The sequence below is a fragment of the Sitophilus oryzae genome, unplaced genomic scaffold (assembly GCF_002938485.1).
Source record: "Sitophilus oryzae breed Bouriz unplaced genomic scaffold, Soryzae_2.0 scaffold_494_pilon_pilon, whole genome shotgun sequence".
Taxonomy (NCBI): domain Eukaryota; kingdom Metazoa; phylum Arthropoda; class Insecta; order Coleoptera; family Curculionidae; genus Sitophilus; species Sitophilus oryzae.
The window spans coordinates 2,055,439-2,083,037 of NW_022147078.1; the positions used below are offsets into that span (position 1 = coordinate 2,055,439).

The following is a 27,599-nucleotide window of genomic DNA, read 5'->3' on the forward strand; positions in this document are numbered from 1 at the left end:
TCAGTAGACGGAGAATCAAAAAATGAACATTTTTTGTATTTAGAGTATTTCAAAATTTTTAACGGTTTCGCAGATATTTGCGGTTTTATATTTCATATGGCATTTTCCACAGTAAATTTTTATCAAAGCCACCCAATGATTTTTCTCTCGTATTTTACCATTGAAAGCGCCATATGAAATAATACTGCGCGTATCTGCGAAACCGTTCAAATTTTTGAAATACTCTAAATACAAAAAATGTTCATTTTTTAACTCTCCATCTAATAGAAAAATAATATAGAGGTGTTCCATTTAAAATAACAAAAAGAAAAATTATTTTATATTTTAGAAAGTTTTGTAGAATATTGAACATCCTGTATGATATACGATTATATATTTATAACAAAGTAAGAACAGACTATCTATAGTAAATACCTAATATAGTTTTGATTTCAGAACAGTTCTTGTATTTTTAATAATTTTTTTAAGAAGGGCTGAAAAATACATATTTTTTATTTATTTTTTAATATCTCTGAAACTATCGAAATATATTTATTCATATCTTAGGGTCTTGTAAAGTGATCTGAAAGGAAGCCAAAAATGCAATTATATACAGGGTGTTCCATTTAAAAAAAAATCATCCAGGTCCACTCACACTTTTTTGAGCCACCCTATAGAAGTAAAAATATTTTCCTGACATACATTCTGGTACATACTAGGTTTGAACTTAAACAAAATTCTCAAGTTTTTTATTCTAAGAGCTATAGATGCCTGACGCACTATTGCCGGACCCTGTTGCCACTGAAAAAAGCCACTGAAAATCTGATTTAGACTAAAAAAATAAGGTTTGAAACATAATATTGTAGAATTATAATTTTTGTATCTCTTCTACTGTTTTTGTATGCGACACCCTGTATAATATACTACAAAGCCTACGCTTACTCCAACATTTTTCTCGTATTTTCGTCGCATCTTTCATCATGCATTCTTCTGCACCCTTTTTGAACTCCCTCAAGCCAAAGTCACTGAGCTTGACCACCCATCTGGAGTCTACCAAACAATTCGAACTGTGTAGAGCACCATGAAATCTTATTGGAGAGTCATGCAGATATATCATGCCCTAAAATATTCGATTTATAGAAGAAACAATATTTTTTATTGTTATTTTGAGAAAGAAATTAAATATATACATATACATACCCTTAAAATATCTCCTACCAATGAAGCTATAAACATATTGTCTAATTTGACATCATCATTTTCTAAGATATCCTACAAAATAAAAAATAAATTTTCTTTTTATTCAATGATTGTTCTACTTACTTTTAGACTACCCCTCGTACAATATTCTGTTATAATACAAATATTCGGCGGATCAGTACAAGCACCAATAAATGCGTTCAAATTGTCATGTCTTATATCCCTCATCTACAAAAAAAAGAAAAATCAGAATTCATAGTAGTATCTAGTGATACGGCAACGGAACTTTAACTAAAATCGGTATAATTCCGTCTGACGTAAACCTAGACACACCCAAATAAAAAAAATCTATAAAACCTACGATTTTCAGTTCTTTTTTCATTTCCCTCGTGATGTCTATGGATTTTTTATGGACTTTTTTGATGGCAAACACTCTACCCTTGTAAATGCCGATCGGGGAATATATTGTTGAATATCTGAAGTCAGCGTCAGGGTTGGAACTTAGAGATACCTGGCTTGTTCTGATGAAGGGATGATTGTTCTAAAAAATAATCTGTTATAAATAAGAACAAAATAATATTAAAATATACAAAAAAATATATTTTTTCGGACAAAAATAAAAAAAGGCTTCCTACTTTTGGTAGTTTATTTCCAACAAGACTTGTATTCGGTTCATCATTAATTTCTAAATCTTTAAAATCGATTTTCCATAAAAGACTGTCCAGTTCTTGTTCGTACCTCCAGTTACGGTATAGTACCAACAAAATTATCAGTACTATCACTATTATACCCCCAGCTACGCCCCCTGTTATCTCTACAGTGTGAGCTAAAAAATTATTAAATCAAAAATTTTTTAAAATAAATCTAAAAATACTTACTGATGCATTTTTCTCCAGTAAATCCACAAAATGGCTCCGCTATTGGTGGATATCCATTTAACCAGTCGATTGTAGCTGTCAAATGTAGTACCTGTAAATTGAAACACCTACAGTATGTCCCCGGATTATCATTACAAGAGGAAAAAAACTTTTTTATTATTGACATTTTGAGAAAAATGCATTCTCCATAAAATTTTTGCTGGTTCTAAAATGGTTAATCCCCTTTATACTTTTCCAAATTTCCATACCGTTTTAGAGATAATTTAAAAAAAATGATTGAATTTTTCCTAAAAGACAGAACGGTAGTAAAATTGTTTAAAAGAAAATTAGAATCAAAGAAAGAAATAATATAAAAAAAGGATAAGAAATGTAAAAGAAACAAATAATTTATTTAAATAATAAGTTGGTTATTTACTTCATCACACTGTATAAATTAAGGTTTTAGTAAACAAAAACATTTAAAAGTAATTAGCAATGTTTGCAATTTTATTTAAAACAAACACCAAACGTGTTTGTTGTTAATCGCTCATTAAAAATGGTATTAGTTATTTCAAATAATGGTAAGCTGAATATATTTTATTTTTCTGATCAAAATGAATATCAATGTGATAGGATTAATGATTTTAGTGTTTAATCAGGTAGGGCAAAGTGTACTGTATTTAAAATGTACAAAAATACCTATACACTATTTTTTTTAGAACTGTGAATTGGTATATACTGACTCAGTGTTACCCACTCACGCTCAGCAAGTGAATTTACTCACAAGCGTAGAAGAACTGTTTGAACAAGTCAAGTATGCCTCAAAAACTGAACAAGAAACAATGAATGATTCGATCAAATCAGACATTCAAATGACATTAAAATGGAGTCAGTTCCTCATTGGTAGTCTTAGAGATCTCTATCTGTTAAGTAAGCTACCAAACGATCGAAAAAAAAACGGCGTCAGGGACAGCTGGGGCATGAAAATCGATGATAATTTTGACGAGGTCAAACCCTAGACGTACTGTTTTTAATTTTTCTATAATTAGTGTTTATTTTTTGAAATCTTATGTTAATTTTTAGTAAATGTCGTCTAGAGTACTTTGACGCCGTTTTTATTCGATCACACTGTATATTTTGATTAGCTTTTTAATTTTTTACGGATAAATTCGTTGTAGAATTGACATCGAACAGTAATTCAGTATGTTCAATAGACGAAAAAGAATCTATGGTGCAGATTTCCCAAAATGCAGCAAAAAACCTAGATAATTGCACCAATCAAGGTAGATTTTTTTGTTATACAGGGTGATGTAATTTTATTTAAACAAATTTTGATATTATATTATTTTTTTTAAGAACTGGGAACGATAAATTCGAATTCGGATCTTTTATCGAACATTACTGATTCAGCTGTAGAAAATGCTGAAGGATTTTTGGACAAACTGAAAAGCTGCAGCAGTAAAAAAGGATTTACCGTTATAGCTTGTTACAAGAAGATAATAGACAACGATGTGACACCTGTCAAATTGATTCTGTCTCAATCGATAGAGGATCATAAAGAAAGCTATATCAGAGCATTCCAGATTAAATCTTTGGTAAATAATTGTGTGGATTTTGTGTTGGATGATGCTAGGAGGAACTTAGAGGTTGCTTATGACAGAGGAATGTATTGCAACTGAAATAAGTTATTTTGGAGATTTTTAAGATATTAAATTACAGCAGATGCCAAAGCGAATGGCGACATGTTACATAAGGATAGAGATTATTTTTTAATGTCTTATTTAGCTGTCACCTTTTTATTTTTTGTACCCTTATCTTATTTACACCCTGTATAATTTTATTTTCCGAAAAAAGGATTCAAATTACTTTTTTGCACAATAAAAAAAGAGTCAATATGGTTTTTTGTCGTATTTTTTTCTCAACCCATCCAGTTTTTCCGAACAACGAGAGTTTCCCTCATATACGCAATCTTTTGCGACTGAAAAGGGTTTTCCCTCTTACAGGGGAGTTTTCCATTCTGTTTAGGGCAGAAGTATGTAACTAATACTCTTGGAAAATTAATTGCGATGGAAGAATTCCCGGAATTCCTTTAAATAGGAATACTTCGTGATATAATTCACAATCGACGCTTGTTTTAATTATAGAAGTCTTGTTTAATTATTCACTTTCAGTGCTAATTTTGCAAACCTTCAATCCAATGTTATATACAGTATGTCCTTAGGTCATCTTCACAAGGGAAAAAGCGTTTTAATTAACATTTATTCTAGCTCAATTTTATTTTTTGAGAAAAGTTTTGGGGTAGTTCTCATTTATTTTGTTCTTTATCCTTTTTGGGGGGCACTGAATCGGAATCTGATGTTTGCTAACAGAATTTCGTGACGGAACATTAGAAAAAACTCAAGAAAACGTCAAAAATTGCATTTTTTGTGGTTTTTGCTTATAGGCTTGCTGCATTTCAGCTGATTTCAACAAATTTCGCCCGCAGCGCTTCAACGGCAGTAATCAGAAATTATCAGTACTTAGAGTAGTAAAAAATAAATGAAAAAGAATTCAAACTAGGAGTCGTGTTGTATTGTGACAATTTCAAATGTTAATACACTGGGCTCTTTCACAAAAAATTAAATACCCAATTCAAGGATAAAATTTGAAATAGAAGACTATTTTCAGTATATTTATCAAAAAAAAATAGTTCCATGACATTGAATAATTTTTTTATGGGCCCTCAAAATTGCTTTAATTTGAAATAAGTTTAAAGCGCCAATTGATGACGTATGAAAAATACGTCAAATCACATTGCAGAACCGTGCTCGTGCGCCAGCCAACAACTGGCAACATTGCGATTTGATTTGACCAGCACCACCTCAACTCAAGGACAATCAACATGATATGGGCAAGACAAATATGGCGACGAAGGCAGCGCATTATTAAATTGTTTACCTTTAACCTGAAAAGCCGGTAGTGGTTTCTCGTTCCGATTGCATACCAGAAATAATTAATTATCTCTAGTTCGTTGTGCTTCTGCAACACGTTTCTTCAGTTCTTAGTGTTCAGTGCATGGTGTGATCAGAAAATTGTGATAAAATACAGTGTAATAAAAATCCAAACCAGACATTCCACATAGGGAACTTCAAACTTTTGTGCTTGTCGTACTCCTCTATTATTAATTATTTTAAGGTAAGAACTAGAAGTATTTATCAAGACAAACCACAAAAATTTATCAACACCTAAATGAGTAAAAAGCCTTCACCGCCAGTCTGCATAGTACTTTATATTGGTTACTTACAATAATCAAAAGATAGGTATTAAAGGGTAGGTATAGTCTGTGAAACGAATAACTTTGAATTTGACAGTTCCCGCGGGCTTTTCTAGTGTTAATTTTATTAGGTTAGCAACTTGCGGCCATGCTGATGCAATGCCGTCTCTAATAGAACAGCCTCGGAGCGAAATTTATGACGTCCAGGGTTCGAAAGTAGTTAATTAAGACGTAATTTACCTGATTAACTACGTGTAGTTTTTCTTCAAAAACTACGTCTTTTTTCGTTAATTAACTACATGAAAACTACGTTAATAAAATATGTATTGGTATTATGAATAATTTTTCTTTGTATGAGGGATCTAAATAATATGATGTGAATGATTATATTTAAAGCCGTTTTCTTAAATACGTTATGTGTTTTTTAAAGCTTCAACTTATTATATTTGATATTTGAAAGTTACATACATAGGTTACATAAACTACATTAACGACATGTAATGTAGTTTATGTAGTTTTTAAAAGTGACATGTAGTTTTCCGAACCCTGATGACGTCACGCTAGTTAGATACTGCGGATTAATTATGTTGTAGAATACATGGAAAACATAATTATTCCTCGTATGTGTAATTTTTTGGATTCTATTCGACACTATTTTTTTCATATGACACAACACTGATGAAGGCTATAAACGTTAGCTATAACGTTTCTTTTTAAACCAAAAAAAAATAATGAAAAACCAAATGAAAACTTATTCAGCGTTTTTCCCGAACCTAAATCCCAAGAAAATCAAACATTTTAGAATAATTTTACATATAAAATGAGAGCGATCTTTATTTCTTAGCCATCGCTGACGCCTTTTTTTCTATGATATTGTATTATTTGCAAATATAATTTTTCGAACATTCATGCTTGTAAAATATACATATAAATTTTGTGAATGCAAATAATAATATATCACTATTAGTAGATATTAATGTTTTTTTGTTAAATTAGATCGACTTCAAACCCCAAAATTTAAAATATATTTTACATTTTACCCATTATCTTATGTACCTATTCATTATTTGTATATTGTAAAACATTTGCTGCATTTGTATGGTTCATAGTTTATTTGCTAAAGTATTTATTACTATAAATAGGTATATGTATATATATATATATATATATATATATTATATATATATATATATATATATATATATATATATATATATATATTGTATTTCGTCCCACTGCTGCCAAAAGTCACTAACTTTACTTTTTATCACTTCCGAGAAAAAATGCGTCTAAAGATGAATTGCATTGCATAAAGATGTTATAGTTAGTAACTATTCGGTATTAAAATAAAACATAAATAGCCAGAAATCGTAGTTAATGACTTTTGCAATCGATTCTCCACTTCAAAACATAGTTAGTGATTGAATTTGGTTGTTCGGAAAAATGTTAGTTAGTGACTTTTGGCAGCAATAGAACGATTTATTAACTGTATATTATGTATATTTCATGTAAACTATATCAGTTTTAAAATACAAACCAAAAATATGAGGAATAATTATGTTTTCCATGTATTCTACAACATATTTATTAATCCGTGGTATCTAACTAGCGTGACGTCATTAATCTCTCCCCGTGGCTGTTCTATTAGAGACCGCATTGGTCTGATATTTAGAAATGTCAAAGGCTGATGACATTTTACTTTTGTCAATTATGACATTTCGCGTTGATTTTTGCAAGAAGAGGATGAACTGTCACTTGTTTTATTATTTTCCTTTTCTATTTCACAAAAGTAAAAAGAGTTACCTATCTGATTCGTTCAGGCACACATTTTAAAGAATATCAGTAACTTTTTGGATAGAGGGATTTTATATTTGCCATGTTAGTAAAAAATAACGGTCAAAATTCAAAGTTATTCATTTTATAGACTATATTAACATTTTATTGTAGCATACCTTTTACATGCTCTGTTATAAATTGTCACGAGAATTATAGAGGGGGTTCCCAAGGTTTCTGCTTTTATATTCCCCAAAAATGACGAGCTTCGTAAAAAAATGGTTGACAGCTATTAAAAGATATAATTTCACTCCTACTAGTAATTCTCGGGTAAGAAGTGCGTTAAATATGCCTCAAAAAGGCCAAATATTTTTATAAAAAGTAACTAACTGATGTTTTCATAAAAATAATAATACAAAAAATTCCATACTTATGTGGAGAGCTTTAGACTAGAATTAGCTTAGAATATTAAAAAATTAGTGAAATATTACGTAATCTAACCCGACATTTGCGTGAAAAATGTCTATTTGGCAATAAAACAGGTTTTAAAATACGCGCCAAATAAAGCACTTCTAACTCCGCCATATTGGAAAAGGTTGAATGGCCTTGTGTGGAGGTGGTGGTGGGTCAGCATGGTGGCCCGGTCGTGTTGCCGCTTTTCAACATGCCAGGTGTGACGTATTAAAAATAAAGTGCGGATTTTTATTCTGGGCTTTTTTGTTTTTTTTTATTTTCTTAAGAACGACTTCAAATTTTTCGAAAGTGAGATAGCAGAAAATTCTAGAATTAATTGCTTTATTCAATTATGCTAATTCCAAAATATAGTGAAAGAGCCCATTGCCGAAAAAATGTTAACGCGTAAAGGAGGAAATTAAGGCGTTGTTGGGTCCAATACCATTCAATATCTCAACTTTCCCGGATATTCAACTCTCCCGAAACAACATTTTATAGCTTCAGAGTTTCTCACACCGATTTGATCAAAAGCAAACATGGATTCAAGCAGTTCGACGAAACAACATAACCAAAAATTTAATAGACATAAATACACTTTGAGAGGATAAAATATAATTTGCAATATTAATAGTATACATTTTTTAACCAAATAGTGATTAAATGTTTTATAAACATTTTCTAAAATTATCATTATGTACCTTTAGAAAATTTCGTCGTAGCCTCCAAAACTTATCTATTATGTTTCCTATTGTTCCTGTAAAGAAAAATCGGGAAAACACTTACCGGCAATCTGGAGTGCGTACGCGGCAGGGCGAATATTCCCACGGGAAACAATCCGTACTGATCCCGTTTTCCTGGAAGGGGTTTTCTGGAGATCAGCGTGTAATTTCCTTCGGCGTCTCCGTTTTCGTCCATGTACACGATGTAGCTGTATAGGGATAAAATGGATGTATTTATCGGTTGCTTGTCAGTGAAAATTTTCTAAAGTTTTTCTACAAATTCTACAAAAAAAGTAGCGATATACAGGGTGGTCCGAACCGTATTCCGCAACTTCGGCAGCATATTCCGCAGATAAAAATAATTAAAAAAGTTCGTATAAATGTATGTCCTAAAATGCTTAGTTTCGGATATACAGGGTGTAGATGTTAGTAAGTAGGAGTCATATTGACTTAAAAATCAAATTTTTCATGTCGAAAAACAACCAGATATCAAGTTTCATCGAAATATTGACGTTACTTCAGAAATTATTTGGAAGAAATCGAAATAAAATTAAACCTCTACACCCTGTATCTCCGAAACTAAGCATTTTAGGACATACATTTGTACGAACTCTTTTATTTATTTTTCTCTCCAGAATATGCTGCCAAAGTTTCCGGAAAACAGTTTGGACTTTGGACCACCCTGTATAACGAGAAACTATGGTTACGTTCGTTGAATTTGGCACTTTATATCAGTTTAATAATATATTTTCCTAGTTTTATGCTTAGGCGAAAAAGTATTTTACTTTTATGCCTAGGCGTTAAAATGACTTTTTATATTGTCAATCACGTCGCAAAAATTAATACTTTTATGACGTTTAAAAAAATATATATACAGGGTTGTTCACCACATACGACACGGAGTATTGTAGCTAAACGATGAGATTTTTACAAATTGTAAGTTTTGGGTTCGATGAAGGACTATTAGAGGTACAATTTAAAAATAATTTGACAAGATACAGAGTGTCCCAAATAAGTAAAAAATATCAAAGTTGTATTTTTTTAAATGGAACACCCTGTATATTATTACATTTTTAGTGTCTACGATTAAAATAAAGGTAAATTTGATTATGGTCTATTATACTTAAACCTTACCGTTTTTGAAATATTTTCAATTTTGTGAAATTGGAGTAAAAATTTTAAAGCTTCATTTCTCCAAGGGTATCAAAGTTTTTAATACTAAATATTTACTGAAGTTTATTTATTGATCAGTTATTGTGTTGCAATAATAAAAATAATACTACCTTATACAGAGTGTCTAAAAATTTATTTTAAATAATTATTAGCTTCAAACGGCAATAACTTGTTTAATTTAAATGGAACACCCTGTATATTTTACGAAAATCAGATGCACAATTTAATTATCTATCAAATTATATTATACCATTTTTTACCTATCTCTTTAAGTTTCCGTAGAAAATGCATTTTCTTGTAATTTAGAACTTATTTATCAATATACCCATGGACTATTGACATTTTAGATTATTTTTAAAGATGTACCAAATTTTTAAAGAGTACAGATACTAATATTGTCGATATAATTCGTTTATTTCATTAAAAATAAAAAAAACTGTTTAAATATTTGTTAAAGAGGATCAATTAATATGATTCCAGTATTCAAACTACATTAACTGACTGTTTGCGTTGATTAATAATAATTGCTCCAAATACTAAAAAACTGAATTTTGTATGGGCATTAGACAGCGTGATAAAAAGTAACACTTTAAAAATGATATTTCATTTTTTAATAAATGCTTATTTATAATAACAGAGACTTTAATTTGATAACTTATTATTGTATTGATTTCTGGCTCAAATCCACATTTATTTATAATAATTTATTAACGAACACAATTAAGTATGTAATTAATTAGTATATGGGCGGAAATAATGGTGTTATATTTAATTAATGGTATACTCTTTTATAAAGATTTAAATAGTTTTCTTTTTGCATACAAATGGGCTAGTAATATTATCGTTTTGCTAAAAAGTCTGTACATTCTGTACATTTGTTGCTTAAAAACAATCTAAAATGTCAATATTCCATGGATAGGGAGATAAATGAGGTCTAAATTATAAGAAAATGCATTTTCTACGAAAACTTGAAGGGATAGGTAAAAAATGGTATAATACAATTTGATAGACAATTTAATTGTGCATCTGATTCTCCTAAAATATACAGGGCATTCCATTTAAATTAAAGAAGTTATTGCCGTTTGAAGCTAATAATTATTTAAAATAAATTTTTAAACACTCTGTATAAGGTAATATTATTTTTATTATTGCAACACAATAACTGATCAATAAATAAACTTCATTAAATATTTAGTATTAAAAATATTGATACCTCTTTGGAGAAATGAAGCTTTAAAATTTTTACTGCAATTTCACAAAATTCAAAAATATTTCAAAAAACGGTAAGGTTTAAGTATAATAAACCTTAATCAAATTTACCTTTATTTTAATCGTAGAAACTAAAAATGTAATAATATACAGGGTGTTCCATTTAAAAAAATACAACTTTGATATTTTTTATTTATTTGGGACACTCTGTATCTTGTAAAAATATTTTTAAATTGTAGCTCTAATAGTCCTTCAACGAACCCCAAACTTACAATTTGTAAAAATCTCATCGTTTAGCTACAATACTCCGTGTCGTATGTGGTGAACAACCCTATATTATATTTGTGATTTTGTAACCTAGATAATGGTCTTGAAAAACAGACATAAAAAATATTAATATTCTTCATACATTTATTTTTTAATTTTTTTTTATCAATACCATTTGGTAAAAATATTTGTTTTTATTGCTGGTATTTTTTTTGTTACTCCTATTTAATATAAAAAAAAACAATGGAAATCCTTTTAGGAAAAGTCTTTCACACTATCAAGGAAAACCAATCAGATTCTTTCCTTTGTATTTTCCCCCTTTTTCGACAAAAATCAAAATATATTTCTCAATAAAGAGAACCACGAATTCCTGTATGATTCGTCTGGATGGATAATATGTTTATATGGATTTTATTTCTTTTTTTTAATAAAAAATATAATACTTTTGGGATGCTGCTGTACAGGGTGGGTCAAATTCGACGCTTTTAAATGGAAACACCCTTTTTTATAGGAGATAGACGAAAACTAATATCGGCGTCTGGAGCTCAATTTTCATCAAAAACATGATGGTGAAAACCGCACATCAATATCTGTTACCGTTTCGGTGTTACGGGGTGTTTTTCAAAAATGTGCATTTTTTAACAAATCGCTGTAACTTTTTTGCTATGGAAAATTTTGTATTTCTATAAAACATTTCCAAAGCACCTTTTACGTAGAATTTAATGGTTTAAGTATAATTTTTTTAAAATTATTAATTTAAGAGTTATCAACAGAAAAATTGATTTTTATTTGGGACACCCTATATTTTTAATTAACTGAAAAAGAATTTAAAATTACCTTTCCAAAAATATAGCACACTTAATATTTTGTTATAATCCCCTTCGAAATACAGAATTTTTAAAAGTTTGCCACTTTTAACTAGTAGGCTTATTTGGAGCTCTTATTGATGATATGCCCTTAATGGAGCTGGAAAACATATTTTTGCAGCAAGACGACGCACCGCCTCTGAACGCTGAAGTTATCAGCAAATTTTTGCAGCCAATTTCAACAATAATTGAATAGCTAACCAAGATTCCAGCCGTTGGCCGTCGAAGCCGCTTGACTTAGTGCTCACGGATCTAATCCTATGGATATATTTGCGGAAGAATAAATGTTTCTTATTCTTCCGTATAATCTAGACAAGAATTAGAAATACTTAGCAATTATGAGAGGGTATCTTTCACCCCCATTGAGTTAATGAATTCTGCGAGAAATGTTCAAAAACCACCCCGTCTGTCCATAACAGAAGACAGTCAATATGTCGAACGCCTGTAGCAAAATTTCATGTCTTGGTTTGCTATTTATTTTTATTGTTATTAGATATAGTTTAAATGTGTTGATGTTGGTTAAATATATTTTAAATTGTTATAAAATTCTGCATCTCTTAGCAAATATTATTTTTCGTTTTAATTGATTGCTCACAGAATAGAATTTTGCATTACAGCCGATGCCGTTCAAAGCCTACTTATTTAAAGTGGGCAAATTTTATATACTCTATATCTCGAAGAGGAATCGAACAAAATATCAAGTGTGTTATATTTTTGAAAGGTAATTTCAAATTCTTTTCAATAAATTAAAAATACAGAGGGTGTCCCATATAAAAAATCAAATTTTCTGTTGATAATTCTTAAATTATTAATTTAAAAAAAATATACTTAAACCATTAAATTTCTACGTAAAAGGTGCTTTGGAAATGTTTTCATAAAATACAAAATTTTCCATAGCAAAACAGTTACAGCGATTTGTTAAAAATACATATTTTTGAAAAACACCCTGTAACTCCGAAACGGTTACAGATATCGATATGCGGTTTTCACCATCTTGTTTTTGACAAAAATTGAGCTCCAGACACCGATATTAGTTTTTATCTATCTCCTATTGAAAAGGGTGTTTCCATTTAAAAGCGTCGAATTTGACCCACCCTGTACAAACGACTATTTGGTTTGGAAATGAACGTCAATGACATTCCCCATATAATTTTACATATAAAATGACAGCGATCTTCATTTCATAGCCATCGATGACGCCGTTTTTTTTCGATCATATTATATTTTATAATTATCATGTCATTTAACACCTTTTATCTAATTCCTAAATACTTTTGGAGCAAATAGAGATACTTGTTTGTTTAAAACTCTTTCTGTTTTTGTAATATGATCCTGCTATTAAGCCAATGGCATTGAAAACATTTTGAAAAATCTGTGGTCCCTCATTATGTAACCGAGATTTTCCCGACACTATTTCTGATTTAAGAAATATTCCTAACCGCCATACTTTAATTTTCACCCTGTATAAAAGAAAGGGAAAGCCAAATTTAATATACACAAAATTGTATTTCCTTTCTCCCCTATTAGAGGGCATTAACCACTAACTAAGTTTTTCAACCCAATGTATCGGAGTTTATATAACACTTTTCTTGTTTTTATCTTACCCCATGGCGCTTTTGTAGTGGGTATTTTTGATAGCTTCGATTATAGCACTTCCATTCCTGGGCTCTCCTCCGCTATCCATTACCTCCATTAGAGCCTTGGCATAGAGATGGACAGCGTCGTACAGATAGGCAGCTTCAGCTCGAATCTAGCAATCAAAAGAAGAATAAATAGAATTTTTACTTAATTTTTGGTTAATGATTTCTGAAAATTCGACTTTTCAAGTGGAGAAAGATACGTCTAAATATTTTTCAATACCGTTTGATAGAGAGTTATCCCGTGGTCTAAAAGGAATTTTTAAGAATGTCAATTATAAACTTGTGTATAGTGCTAATAATAAATTACAACAATTATTAGGTGATCCAAAGGATAAAACACCTCCACTGGAAAGGTCGGGTATTTATGAAATTTCTTGTAAAGATTGTAATCAGAAATACGTTGAGCAAACTAGAAAATCAATATTAACTAGATTTAAAGAACATTTAGCTCAGATAAGATGTGGTAGACCGAATAAATCTTGAGTTGCTCAACATGTTGTTGATAAAGAACATTGTATAGATCTTAATAATTTAAAATTAATTAAATAAGTCTCAAATTAGAGGCAATTAGATGCATACGAAAGCATCAGAATTAATAAATGTCAAGATAGTATGAACAGAGACAACTACTTGTTTCTACTACTCTACTAACTGTTACGCTTGGTGGGCTCTGACTCGGTTGGCTAGATCTTGCCACGCCCTCTCGGTGCCCACTGAGTGAGTATATAAACGCTCAAACTGTAGATTGTATTTTAGTTTCTTAATCATCTGCTAATGATGCTAACATGGTTAGCGAAACGCGCGTCCAGTGTAAAAGTAAAAAGTGTTTTAGTGTATTGTGGCAAATTCGTGTTTTATTTTGCTGTGTAAGATCAAAGGTTCCAATCCTCAACTGTAATCTACAAATTGCTTAAAAGATCATCAAAATTGGTCCACTAGAGAATATCACACGCAAACAATCAGTGTAAACTTTTGAAAAAGCTCTTCTTTTTGAAGCTTATAACATGACAGCATTTTCAACCAATTATTACTTTCACGTTATACAAAACTTAAGATTGTGAATAACGCCCTAAGGCTGTTTCTGTATTTTGTCCATCACTTGATAAACGACCTATAAAATTTAAATCCCTTAGAACAAAGGCAGGGCTGAAAAATTCGAGACCCACAAGCCTCATTTTTCATTCTGCTTTTTATTTTACTAAATTTCCATTCGGTTAAAGTTGTTGTTCGGCTTTCCAGAAAACTTTCAAGCTTTTTAAACAGGAAATTTGTTATTTTTTTTCACTCTCAAACGCCCTGAAGAAAAGAAATTAAAATAAAAGAAAAAAAACCGGAGAAATAACAGGACCAGAAGTTTATAAGTATGATGAAGAATACAGATATGATGTAATACAGGTACAGACGAAAATGTATTACTCTTCAAACCTTTTTTACGTGTAACAAATGTTTTCTTACGTGTAACAAATAATTTTAAACGCGTAAAAATAAAGCACTGATATTGCTGATTCAGCCTTCAAATCACTCAGTTTATAAAATACCTTTAAGTAAAATCTCTTCGGATCTGCGGTAAAATACCTTTATTTTACCAACCACCTAATAACCTAATTTTAACGTCAACTTGACAATCCTGAAAAATAGTGAAAAATGTTATTGTTAACCAAAGAGTAAATCAATTTCTGAATTCGCTAACGCCAACTTATTTTTCATTAAAAAAAATTACCAATTAAACTACGTGTGTTTTACGTGTAACAAATGTTTTCTTACGTGTAACAAATAGTTTTAAACGCGTAAAAATAAAGCACTGATATTGCTGATTCTGATTTAGCCTTCAAGTCACTCAGCTAAGTAAAATATAATTTTATTATATCTTGTGCCTGCTGAGAATGTTTATTCTACAGGGTTGTTCACCACATACGACACGGAGTATTGTAGCTAAACGATGAGATCTTTACAAATTGTAAGTTTGGGGTTCGTTGAAGGACCTTTAGAGCTACAATTTAAAAATATTTTTACAAGATACAGAGTGTCCCAAATAAATAAAAAATATCAAAGTTGTATTTTTTTAAATGGAACACCCTGTATATTATTACATTTTTAGTTTCTACGATTAAAATAAAGGTAAATTTGATTAAGGTTTATTATACTTAAACCTTACCGTTTTTGAAATATTTTCAATTTTGTGAAATAGTAAAAATTTTAAAAGCTTCATTTCTCCAAGGATGTCAATGTTTTTAATACTAAATATTTAATGAAGTTTATTTATTGATCAGTTATTGTGTTGCAATAATAAAAATAATACTACCTTATACAGAGTGTCTAAAAATTTATTTTAAATAATTATTAGCTTCAAACGGCAATAACTTCTTTAATTTAAATGGAATGCCCTGTATATTTTAGGAGAATCAGATGCACAATTAAATTGTCTATCAAATTGTGTTATACCATTTTTTACCTATCCCTTCAAGTTTTCGTAGAAAATGCATTTTCTTATAATTTAGACCTCATTTATCAATATATCCATGGAATATTGACATTTTAGATTGTTTTTAAAGCAACAAATGTACAAAATGTTTTTTTTTTGTATGCAAAAAGAAAACTATTTAAAACTTTATAAAAGAGTATACCATTAATTAAATATAACACCATTATTTCCGCCCATATACTAATTAATTACATACTTAATTGTGTTCGTTAATAAATTATTATAAATAAATGTGGATTTTTGAGTCAGAAATCAATATAATAATAAGTTATCAAATTAAAGTCTTTGTTGTTATAAATAAGCATTTATTAAAAAATGAAATATCATTTTTAAGGTGTTACTTTTTATCACACTATCTAATGCCCATACAAAATTCAGTTTTTTAGTATTTGGAGCAATTATTATTAATCAACGCAAACAGTCAGTTAATGTAGTTTGAATACGGCATCATATTAATTGGTCCTCTTTAACAAATATTTAAACAGTTTTTTTTTTATTTTTTAATGAAATAAACGAATTATATCGACAATATTAGTATCTGTACTCTTTAAAAATTTGGTACATCTTTAAAAATGACCTAAAATGTCAATAGTCCATGGGTATATTGATAAATAAGTTCTAAATTACAAGAAAATGCATTTTCTACGGAAACTTAAAGAGATAGGTAAAAAATGGTTTAATATAATTTGATAGACAATTAAATTGTGCATCTGATTCTAGTAAAATATACAGGGTGTTCCATTTAAATTAAACAAGTTATTGCCGTTTGAAGCTAATAATTATTTAAAATAAATTTTTAGACACTCTGTATAAGGTAGTATTATTTTTATTATTACTACACAATAACTGATCACTAAATAAACTTCAGTAAATATTTAGTATCAAAAATTTTGATACCCTTGGAGAAATGAAGCCTTAAAATTTTTACTGCAATTTCACAAAATTGAAAATATTTCAAAAACGGTAAGTATAATAAATCTTAATCAAATTTACCTTTATTTTAATCGTAGAAACTAAAAATGTAATAATATACAGGGTGTTCCATTTAAAAAATACAACTTTGATATTTTTTACTTATTTGGGACACTCTGTATCTTGTAAAATTATTTTTAAATTGTACCTCTAATAGTCCTTCATCGAACCCAAAACTTACAATTTGTAAAAATCTCATCGTTTAGCTACAATACTCCGTGTCGTATGTGGTGAACAACCCTGTATATTTTTAATAAATGCGTATTCTATGGTTTTAAGTTTTAATCTTATAATCTGTCGCCCAACTCAGGTTTTCACTAAATTTAATCTTGAATTAAGTAAGTTATTTTAGGCACTACTCCTTCATTAACTTGTCCAGCTAATCCTACTTTAATATTCCTAAAAATTTAATTGAATATTTCTGGAAAACTTATTAATATTAAAATCCTTGCCTTTTACTCACCAATTTACCACCCCCAAAATACGACAAAGGGTTGGGAAAATTGAAAGGTGCTTTCTCCATGTAGCTATTAACAAGGGCTGTGAAATTTTCGAAGCCTACCGGACTGGATGGTACTACTCCCAGGTAGCTTTGGTAGGCTTTCTGTGCTACTGGGTCATTGGGAAGATCGGCATCCCTTAGGAGTCCTCTTAAGTACTTCGAAGGGTTTTTGTCGTCGTACTGTTCTATGTCAACACCCACGACAAAATATTCACCTGGGATAATAAGAAAAAAACATTAGTTTTGTACCAAATTTTTTTTGACTTCAATGTTCTTTATTTAATTTTGAATTTTTGTTCATTCCTGAAAATATTTATTTTATCAAAAAACACTCTGTAATTTGCTGTCTTCTTGGTGTTTTTTTTTCTAATTCTAACATGAATTAACTTTGTCCTTCCAGGTTTGGTTTTTATCTGAAATAGTGATCTTGTGCTAAAGAAAATCGCAATAAAGAAGTTGAGTGTACACTAGTACAAACAGTTTTTTAATTAAAAGAGATCCAATATATTTTGAAATAAATGAAGGATCTGAGTTTGAGATACTTAACCTTTTTCAAACAATTTCTTCTGTTCCATGGCTACCATCAATCCAAGATGTTCATAATGATGACCCAAGATTACAAAAACTGAAAATTAAAAAAATACAAAAGTATATTGGCGACAACAGTATATGTTTAGTACTTATATACTTTTTTTCACTGATGAGAGACCTAGTCTTTATAGAAAAGATTAAATTAAATTACTTAAATTTATTTCTTCTAATGTACTCTTTTATACACTTAAAAAGTTAGAATAAAATTTAGTGAGGACTTGGAAAATGCTAAAAAGCCATTTCCAAATATATTTTACTACCCTAAAGTTCACTGTACTCTTATTTAACGATGAAAGATTTAGTTTTAAAGTAAGGAGACTTTCCTTACTTCGTGAGGCACTTTTCTTTGTTTAGAATTCTCGAGAGGTACTCTAATATATTAATTTACTGCGCTATATTTTGAAAATAAAATAAAGACACTTCGTACATAATCGATACAAATGGTCTCTGTTATAGACAATATATTGGCTAAATTTTGCATAAAAATTCTACATTTTTTTTTGGTACCAAGTCTTGATGGTGTACGTTGCTTAACCATACTATGTTGCCGTTTGCTTTGTAGCTGACATTTTGCATTATATCTGTGTCTATAAGTTCACAATAATTTTAAAGAATAATTGAAAATCTCCTCTTCAATAAATTATAAAAATCCATTTTAATTATATCAGTGTCATTGCTAATAATTCTAGACAACTATGAAACTATGAACCCTTCCTGGACACAAACGGTACATTGTAACACAGGAAATTGTAGAGAGAAACAAGCCCTATAACATAGAGTACATTTTAATGTACAGTGCTTTCCATAAAATCAATAAAATGAAAAATATACGAAATAATATACATGTAGTGATTTCCTTCGAAAATCGACAACTATGAAACTATGAACCCTTCCCGGACACAAACAGTACATTGTGAGACAGGAAATTGTAGAGAGAAACAAGCGCTATAACATAGGATACAACATTTTAACGAACAGTGCTTTCCATAAAATCAATAAAATGAACAATATACGAAATATACATGTACTGATTTCTTTCGAAAATCGACAACTATGAAACTATGAACCCTTCCCGGACACCAACGGTACATTGTAACACAGGAAATTGTAGAGAGAAACTAGCCCGATAACATAGGATACAACATTTTAATGAACAGTGCTTTTCACAAAATCAATAAAATGAAAAATATACGGAATAATATATATGTACTGATTTCCTTCGGAAATCGACAACTATGAAACTATGAACTCTTCCCGGACACAAACGGTACATTGTGAGACAGGAAATTGTAGAGAGAAACAAGCCCTATAACATAGGATACAACATTTTAATGAACAGTGCTTTCCATAAAATCAATAAAATGAACAATATACGAAATATACATGTACTGATTTCTTTCGAAAATCGACAACTATGAAACTATGAACCCTTCCCGGACACCAACGGTACATTGTCCCGATAACATAGGATACAATATTTTAATGAACAGTGCTTTCCATAAAATCAATAAAATGAAAAATATACGAAATAATATACATGTACTGATTTCTTTCGAAAATCGACAACTATGAAACTATGATCCCTTCCCGGACACAAACGGTACATTGTGAGACAGGAAATTGTAGAGAGAAACAAGCCCTATAACATAGGATACAACATTTTAACGAACAGTGCTTTCCATAAAATCAATAAAATGAAAAATATACGAAATAATATACTGATTTCTTTCGAAAATCGACAACTTTCTTCTTTATTCAGATTTAAAATACTTGCACTTATTCGGGAGACACCCTGTATTTTCAAATAAAGAAATGAGACTGATATATCAACGAGTTATGAAAAATTAAGTTCATAATAATTATTTTGTTTTACAACAACAATAGCTCGTAATAGAAAAACTATTGAAATATTCACGATGAAAGATTCATCTGTCTTGTACTAATTAAAGGTACACACTGTATAGCTTTTGAATTAAGAAAGTGAAATCATATACAAATGAGTTATGTAATTCTGTTCATATTAATTTAATTTTTTTACATAGCTAACATCAGTTTTCGGTAAAAACCATAAACCAGAGCCCCATTATTATTATAACGTCTTTCTCTGATTTGTCTCAATTAAAAACCAATTAGTCCTCTAAGAAAATCCTCGACATCTAAAAGGTCTATAAAGAAAAACACCGGAAAAAAGACCGGAAAATTGGTAAAATTGAATGGAGAATTATTGGGGCAGAAGTGAAACATAGGGGCTGGCGTTCTCGCGAGGATCCGTCACGGAAAACCGATTTTCCAGCCTTTGTTTTCCCGAAATTCCTCAATTTTTTATCTCTTTCTGTTGTGGATTTAGGCTTGTACTTGATCAGACAAGAAAAAAAGGATGAAGGAAAAAAAGGGAAGAATTTAGGGTGTAAAATTAATTTATTCGTTCCTGAATAATGGGATGGAATTTAATTTTTATATGGGAGGAAAATTCGTGAATAGATGTAAAGTTGTTTAGTATGGATATATCGAAAATGTAGTTCTCGATTCCTTATTGGTTGAAAAATTATGGCGCACAGTTTAAATTTCACCAGACGAGCTATTGAATTTTCAAAATTCAAAATTCTTTATTCATGTTAAATTACCATCAAGGTTTACAATCGTCATCAATGCTATCAAGCCTAGCAAGATACAAAGTAAAATGACATAAATATGTAATACACACACCGGAAAAATCTAGGGATATCATTTCATTAAAGTTAAAAATAAATGTTTTGAATAAACAACCACATATTTGTAGGCCGATTCTTTCTACTTCGATTGAAACGAAGTAGTCACACTAGTTATTTCTAAATTTGGGATATTTGCAGAAGTGTTTGTGCATTTTTTGTCAAATGTATGAAAAGCACCTAGCATCAATTGTTCCAATTTAACCTGTACTGGCTATGTTTTTATGATAACTGGCCAGAATTCATTCAAATAACTCTGTTTAGTATTAAACGACATTATGGAGCGTAGACATTTTAACAGAGGCGAAATGCTAAGGGCCATGGGTATGCTCGAAGCTGGAATGCGCCAAATCGACGTAGTTAGAGCATTAAATACAACGCAAAGTGTAATATCGCGATTAAGTGCACGCTACCGTGAAAGTGGTGATGTTGCTAAAAGGCACACAAGGCACACAGGCTCGACGCCGACCGACTCTTACAGCACCAGAGCTTAGTTTAATTCTCCAGGAAACACATAATGTAACCGTTAGCCCTGACACTGTTCGCAATAGATTAAGATAGGTCAACTTAAGAAACAGACGACCCTGGAGAGCTCAACCCTTAACGAGAGGAAATCGAGAGGTACGATATTTGTGGGCTCAAGATCATGTTCAGTGGTCGAATGAACGATGGGCTAATGTTCTCTTCACGGATGAGTCTCGCTTTGGAATTCATCCGGATTCGAGAAGGCTTAGGGTATGGAGAGAACCGGAAAATCTTATTCGATTGGATCATGTTCAGGAAGTGCACCCTTATCAAGGTGGAACAGTTATGGTCTGGAGAGGAGTCCAGTTAGGCCGAAAAACCGATCTCGTTTTTCTTGAAAGGTTTCTAACAGGAATCACATATCGTAATTTAATTCTTGAGCCTGTCGTGTTACCATATGCCAATGATTTTGGGAGAAACTTCATTCTCATGCAGTGGTAAGTGAGTTTATCAATACTCATCAATTAAACATCTTACCTTGGCCGGCACAATCTCTTGACCTCAACCCCATGGAGCACGTATGGGACGCGGTTCAAAGAAGAATTTTGAGAATGGGTATGCCTCGTGAAACTCGTAGGGATCTGGTTCGGGCCGTGAATGCAGTGTGGCAGGCTGTACCTCAAGAAGAGATTGACAACCTGATCAGGAGCATGGAGAGACGATGTAGGGCTGTAATGAACAGTAGAGGAGGCCATACCCTTTATTAAGTAAAAATGGTTTTATCTTTTTTTTTTAATTCACAGTTTAGAATAAAAAAATGTGTGTATTTTTTTGAGTTTAATAAAAATCTAGGTAAATTTGAAAAATTCGGTAAATTTCGCATTTTTATTTCCAATACGTCCTGTAAACTATTTGTTTATTTTAATTTTATTATATCAGAAATGCAAATAATAAAATTACTGACGATGGCTGGATAAAATTGTAATATCCCTAGACTTTTCCGGTGTGTGTACATATACTTCTTGTCGACGGCCTGTATGAGTATGGAGAAATTTTAACTGACGATATAATATAATCGACAGTTCTGGACTGCCGGCGAACTGTATGGCACCTTTAATAAAAAAATAATTCAAATTCTGCTTTTTAAATAAAGTCTACGCATTTTTACTCAAAATACAAATTTTGAAAACTCTCGGAAAGTTAAAAAGAACTCCAAAGTCAAACTGATCAATCAAACCAAATAAAAAATACTTAATAAAGTTATGAAACTGATGCTGGAAACCGATCGGTGAAGAAACTAATGATATTTCGATGGGAAAATACGATTTATTTATCAAACAAGAACGAAATATGTGGTAGAAAGAAATGGGGAAGTATATGATAGAAAAAGAGAGAAAAATAACCTCGTTTGAGTAGCGTCGAAGGTTTTGATTCGATCAGCCAAGCGGAAGAAATGAAATCAGGATGTTTTTTTCATCCAGATAAATCTACAGGGTGTTTGCTAAATACTCTGTAGTGTTCATGATGTCTATTCATTCAGTCTCTCATGCATAAAAACATGGATATCATTACATTCATCCTTTAATCTTTTTTAATCCTCTAATCCTCCTCTAATCTTACTTCGTGTAAAAATGTATGTCTCCTCTATTAATTTGACGAAAGGATTCTCCATGTACCCGTGATGATACGGAGTGTCCCAAAATTTCATGGCTGCTATGGTTATTCCAGAGTATTCCAGAGAATCCTTCAAAATAGTCGCAATGTTGAAGAACTCGTACTCTGGAGACTTCAAATAGAACAGGACTACCTAGAAAAGTAGTTTGTTTCAAAATTGAGTGAAATTATAAATAAAAATATGTATATATGAGACATTTTTTTACTGTTTATTCAACAAACAGTTTGTTGATCTTTTGTTTGTATATGTTGGACTATATGACATTTATACATGTTTTTGTATAGTACTTACATGTGTCCAATTGAATGCTGTGAGTACTGAGAGTACCGATTTAGATATTTGAGTATCTGGAGGTCTTGTTCTTGCAAAGGTCGGAAACTTTGTCTTGTCTGATGTGGCAAAATGTGTGCAAAACTAAAAAGAAAATAATGTTTTTAATGTAAGAGATTTTGTAATGTACAGGATTATAAATTATTATAATTATTATTAAAAATTGAGATTTTTTTGTGCAAAAAACCATAAGTTTTTAAGTTTTTTTCATTCAAATATTGACGTTATTTGATTAAATTTCTACACCCTGTATCCCCGAAACTTTTTAACCTATTTTTTTATTCCATTTATTATTTTTTTTAACTATAACCTTTCAAAAACCTCTTAGTTCTACAGAATGATACAGTTTAAAAGATACAAAAAAACTTACGTATGATATCATAGGGACATTAAATGCAGAAGCCATGAAGGCTTCGTGTTCGCAAGTCTCTTGAGGACCGATATAAGCTGACACGTTTTTTGTCCACAGATCTGCTGTTTTCTGGACGCTGATGATCTCTTCACCGTACGTTTCTGCAACCAGGAAGTCCAGTTGGTGTCCACGTTTACCGAAAACTCCTTTGTTCACTTCTTCGACTGCCAGGGAGATGGCCCCTGAGATGGTAAGTCCTGGTCTAGAATATTCTCTATCGCCTTAAATAAAGCAAAAAATATTTCAGAATAAAACACTTTTAAATTAGTGAGATAACTCTTAATAGCCTAACCAAAATAAGACACTCTGCAGGATCGTGATTAATCAATGACCAGATTTTTCGAAACACCATGTATACATTTTAAAAAAACCTTAAAATATGTAAAAAGAAACAAAATAAAATATACGTGTTTAAGCGTTTTTTCGGAAATTTGACCGTTTTTTAAATAAAAAATATTGTAATATTTGAGGGGTGGTTTCACCCCCTTGGAACTGGAATTTCGAAAAATCCCTTCTTATCGAACCTCTACACACTAGAATCAACTTGTATGCCAAAATTGAGCCTCTTACGTTGAGTGCTTTGAGCAGGATCGTGATTAATCAGTGAGTCAGTCACTTAACAGCAAGAAAAGAAATTATAATATTACTGATGTTTATAGAAATAAAAATTCTGTTATAACTGGATAAAAATTCTCTGGAAAAATAAGGGAAATTTATTTCATTTTCTACCTTATTTTCTTATCATTCGTTTAGAAAAGTTGATTTATTTACGACAGCAGCTGATCCCGGTTCATAAATCTGACAAAAAATAATAAGAGCATTACGGCAGACAGATAAAGAAACTAAAGAAGAATTTTCCGGCTATATTTTCCTCTGTTAAAATTAAGTTTTCCGAATTTCCATATCAATACGAAAGTTTCCTATATGTCTAAATATCTGATACCACTTCAGGCGATATGAGAATACGTGCCTGCAATCGATAATATTATTATTTATTTGATATAAATTTATTGCTTATTTTTGACAATCATTCTTGTGAGGTTCTCTTCCTTTTTGAGAACGCTTACGGACGCCGAGTTGCCTTGGTTCGGTACTTGGGCGCCACCCTCAAAGTTTATAACCCTAAAAAGTTAACTTATTTAATTTAACAATCGGAACATTAATGAATTTCATTACAATAATGTTTTAATAATTAACAATTAATAATAAAATACATTGACAGTTATTATATAAAAGAAAATGAAGTCCCTTTTATTCTTGTATAATATTAATTAACACAATATACAGGGTCTCCCAGGAATAAATGCAGAAATTTTTATGAACTTCATTACATTCTGGTTGGTGTTTTTAGTTCCCTCAACATATATTTACAAACAAAATAAATATATTTATATTGGTTGTTCAGTCAATACGTATGTAAAATATAAAAAAACGTATGTAAGTAAAAAACGGCGTCCAGTTGGCTTGGAAATAAATATCCATGACATTCCCCATATAATTTTACTTATAAAATGAGAGCGATCTTCATTTCATAGCCATCGCTGACGCCGTTTTTTCTTCGATCATACGGTATTTTGTTAATAAACTTCTTTCTTTTGTTATTTTTATTCAATGGACATAGCAGTTCATAGAAATAATTTAGTCTACGTACCTGGTCTTCTCTGTGATCCTGTCAAATATCCAATTGTAAAAGTATCACTGTTGATTCTTGTGATTGACATTATTACCACCAATAAGAAAATGTCTAGCATCTCGTTTGAAAACCTTGTTCTGTAAAAAAAATAAAAAATATTGGGTAAGTGGGTAGTTAAAAAGAATATTATTACAAAAAAAATTCTTGAAATAAAAATAAAATTTTTAATATAAAAATTCAATTCATTCAAACCAAAACAAAATCTTAAACAGAAACAAAATGGGTGTAAAAAGATTTTCCAAAGGTTTTCTTTGTACCATAGTGCTTGAATTATGCATGCATTTTCCCGTTAAGTTTGCAAATTAACAACTTGTCCCCGCAAAGTCCGTTAAAACTTCCAAACTTCAGAACTTTCCATTTATTATAGCCTTTATCATTTGATCAGTTAACATTTATATTAGTAAGTTTAGTTACAAGTACTTGTTAGAAGTACGTAACTTAAAATGTGTATTTAATTTATAAATATTGTAATAATAATAATAAATGCCTTTATTGTCAAAAAATTTTTCAAGTTGTAGACAAAGGTAAACTAACAAACAAAGTAAAAAAACAAGGTACACAAACAAACAAACAAAAGATAATACTAAACATTATATAAACAATATTGTCAGTCTTATTGTTAAAATAAACATTTATAAATGTTTCCAATGTCAAAGAACAAAAAAAAATAAAAATAATATTCAAAAATATTTAGCTAGTTTATAGTAAAATATCAATGACCTCTAAATAAATTCATTTCGATGTCATTAGTAAATATAGCAATAGCAAACATTAGACCAGTGTTTACAAGATCAAATTCGATTTTCAAAATATAATTCATTTACGGAGTAGAAAGCCTTGTCTAGTAAATAAGAGTTCAATGCTTTGCGAAATGAAGAAAATCATGTTATGGATTTGATTTCAAATGGCAGGTGATTGTGCATTTTTTTCGAGTTGCATAATATTGAACTTTTAACTAACTCTGAGCGTGGGGTAGAGTCAATATTTTTAATTCTTTAAAAAAGTCCCGGCAATGAGTTCTGCTGTTTAGTCCCAGTGAATATCGGACAGGTCTCTTCTGGACCTTGAAAATGCGGTCAAATTGAGTCGCACAACACGTACCCCAGAATGGAAGGGCATACCTGAGGTGCGACTCAAAAAGTGCATATTAAACAGTTCTAGCCACTGACAAGTTAAGCTCCTTAGAAAGAGATCTTAATGCAAAACAGGCAGAGCTCAATTTTTTCGACAAAGCTTCGATATGTATATCCCATTTCAGAGAATGGTCCACAACAAGCCCTAAGAATTTTACAGATTTTACGACGTCAATGGTGGTGTTGTTAAGTACAAAAGGCTGCAACGAGTTTTTATACGACAAAGCTTTAGTTTTAGAAATATTGAGACTCAGGAGGTTCGAATCGCACCAAGATTTAATGGTGATTAAGTCATTTGATATAATCCTATGAAGTGCCGTGATGTCCTTGTTGCTCCAAGTGAAGCTAGTGTCGTCCGCAAAAAGACATATTTTGCCACTGATGTTTATATTAGCAATGTCGTTAATAAAAAGAAGAAACAAAATAGGGCCTAGTACTGAGCCTTGTGGTACTCCACATTCTATTGGCTTGCTAGAAGGCAACGTGGTATCCACCCTCACAAGCTGACTTCTGTTGCTCAGATACGACTTAAACCATTCGAGAGATGATCCCCTGAACCCATAGTGCTGCAGTTTATTAATTAGAATCTTATTATGATTTACACAATCGAACGCCTTAGAAAAATCATAGAAAATTGTTGCTGTAGAATAATGGTTGTTTAGGCTGGAGTAAACTTTATTAAGGAGGGAAAACATAACGTCATTTGTGGACTTGTTGCTTAGAAATCCAAATTGATATTCAGTAAGTATTTTGTACTTAAACAGAAAAGATACCAGCCTTCTTTTAACCAACCTTTCTATGATCTTAGATAGCGTTGGAAGGAGTGCAATTGGGCGATAGTTAGAAGCTTCATCTTTGTCTCCTCCTTTGTGCAGTGGAATTATTATTGCCGTCTTAAGACATTTTGGAAAAATACCATTTTGGAACGACATGTTTACTAAAGTTGTTAGGTGATTCAGAGTGCTTTCTGGCAGATTCGAAAACATTTTTAAAGTTAGCCCGTCGGTCCCAGAAGAGGATTTATTTTTGATGGTATTAATTGTACTGCGAAGCTCTTCTAAAACTACGGGCGAAAAAAAGAAACTGTGTAAGTTTACAATATCATTAGAGAGATAAGAAAGTGGATCATGAGGAGGACATACGGTATTAGTTAAGTTTTTCGCTACATTTACAAAGTAATCGTTAAGGTTCTCAGGTGAGGTAGAGATATTAACATTCATTAACATTCATAACATTCATAATAATAA

At 30.8% G+C, this 27,599-nt stretch overlaps 2 protein-coding genes across 2 annotated transcripts in view; one reads left to right on the forward strand and one right to left on the reverse strand.

The window, feature by feature from the left end:
• Nucleotides 1–25,290, reverse strand: part of LOC115886567 (guanylate cyclase 32E) — a 35,944-nt gene extending 10,654 nt beyond the window's left edge. The window contains exons 1-14 of the mRNA XM_030905798.1: nucleotides 25,178–25,290; nucleotides 23,485–23,747; nucleotides 23,076–23,198; nucleotides 22,730–22,916; nucleotides 17,893–17,970; nucleotides 17,307–17,560; nucleotides 13,354–13,499; nucleotides 8,299–8,443; nucleotides 2,058–2,148; nucleotides 1,815–2,005; nucleotides 1,541–1,720; nucleotides 1,303–1,407; nucleotides 1,180–1,251; nucleotides 922–1,099 (exon numbers count right to left, since the gene is read on the reverse strand). Coding sequence (XP_030761658.1) covers nucleotides 922–1,099; nucleotides 1,180–1,251; nucleotides 1,303–1,407; nucleotides 1,541–1,720; nucleotides 1,815–2,005; nucleotides 2,058–2,148; nucleotides 8,299–8,443; nucleotides 13,354–13,499; nucleotides 17,307–17,560; nucleotides 17,893–17,970; nucleotides 22,730–22,916; nucleotides 23,076–23,198; nucleotides 23,485–23,747; nucleotides 25,178–25,277 — 2,113 coding nt within the window. The 5' untranslated portion in view covers nucleotides 25,278–25,290. The remainder of the gene's footprint in view (nucleotides 1–921; nucleotides 1,100–1,179; nucleotides 1,252–1,302; nucleotides 1,408–1,540; nucleotides 1,721–1,814; nucleotides 2,006–2,057; nucleotides 2,149–8,298; nucleotides 8,444–13,353; nucleotides 13,500–17,306; nucleotides 17,561–17,892; nucleotides 17,971–22,729; nucleotides 22,917–23,075; nucleotides 23,199–23,484; nucleotides 23,748–25,177) is intronic.
• On the forward strand, nucleotides 2,577–3,915 carry LOC115886570. Its single transcript, XM_030905802.1, has 4 exons — nucleotides 2,577–2,695; nucleotides 2,756–2,966; nucleotides 3,215–3,319; nucleotides 3,393–3,915. Exons 1-4 carry the CDS (start codon nucleotides 2,651–2,653, stop codon nucleotides 3,713–3,715), a joined length of 684 nt encoding a protein of 227 aa, XP_030761662.1. The 5' UTR covers nucleotides 2,577–2,650; the 3' UTR covers nucleotides 3,716–3,915.
• Nucleotides 25,291–27,599: the final 2,309 nt, after the last annotated feature.

Excerpts from the sequence above, each read along its gene's own strand:
- LOC115886570 (XM_030905802.1), top strand. The coding sequence starts at position 2,651 with ATGAATATCAATGTGATAGGATTAATGATTTTAGTGTTTAATCAG. Across the intron at positions 2,696-2,755 it reads TGATTTTAGTGTTTAATCAG|AACTGTGAATTGGTATATAC; the intron begins GTAGGGCAAAGT and ends TATTTTTTTTAG. Across the intron at positions 2,967-3,214 it reads TAGAGATCTCTATCTGTTAA|AATTGACATCGAACAGTAAT; the intron begins GTAAGCTACCAA and ends AATTCGTTGTAG.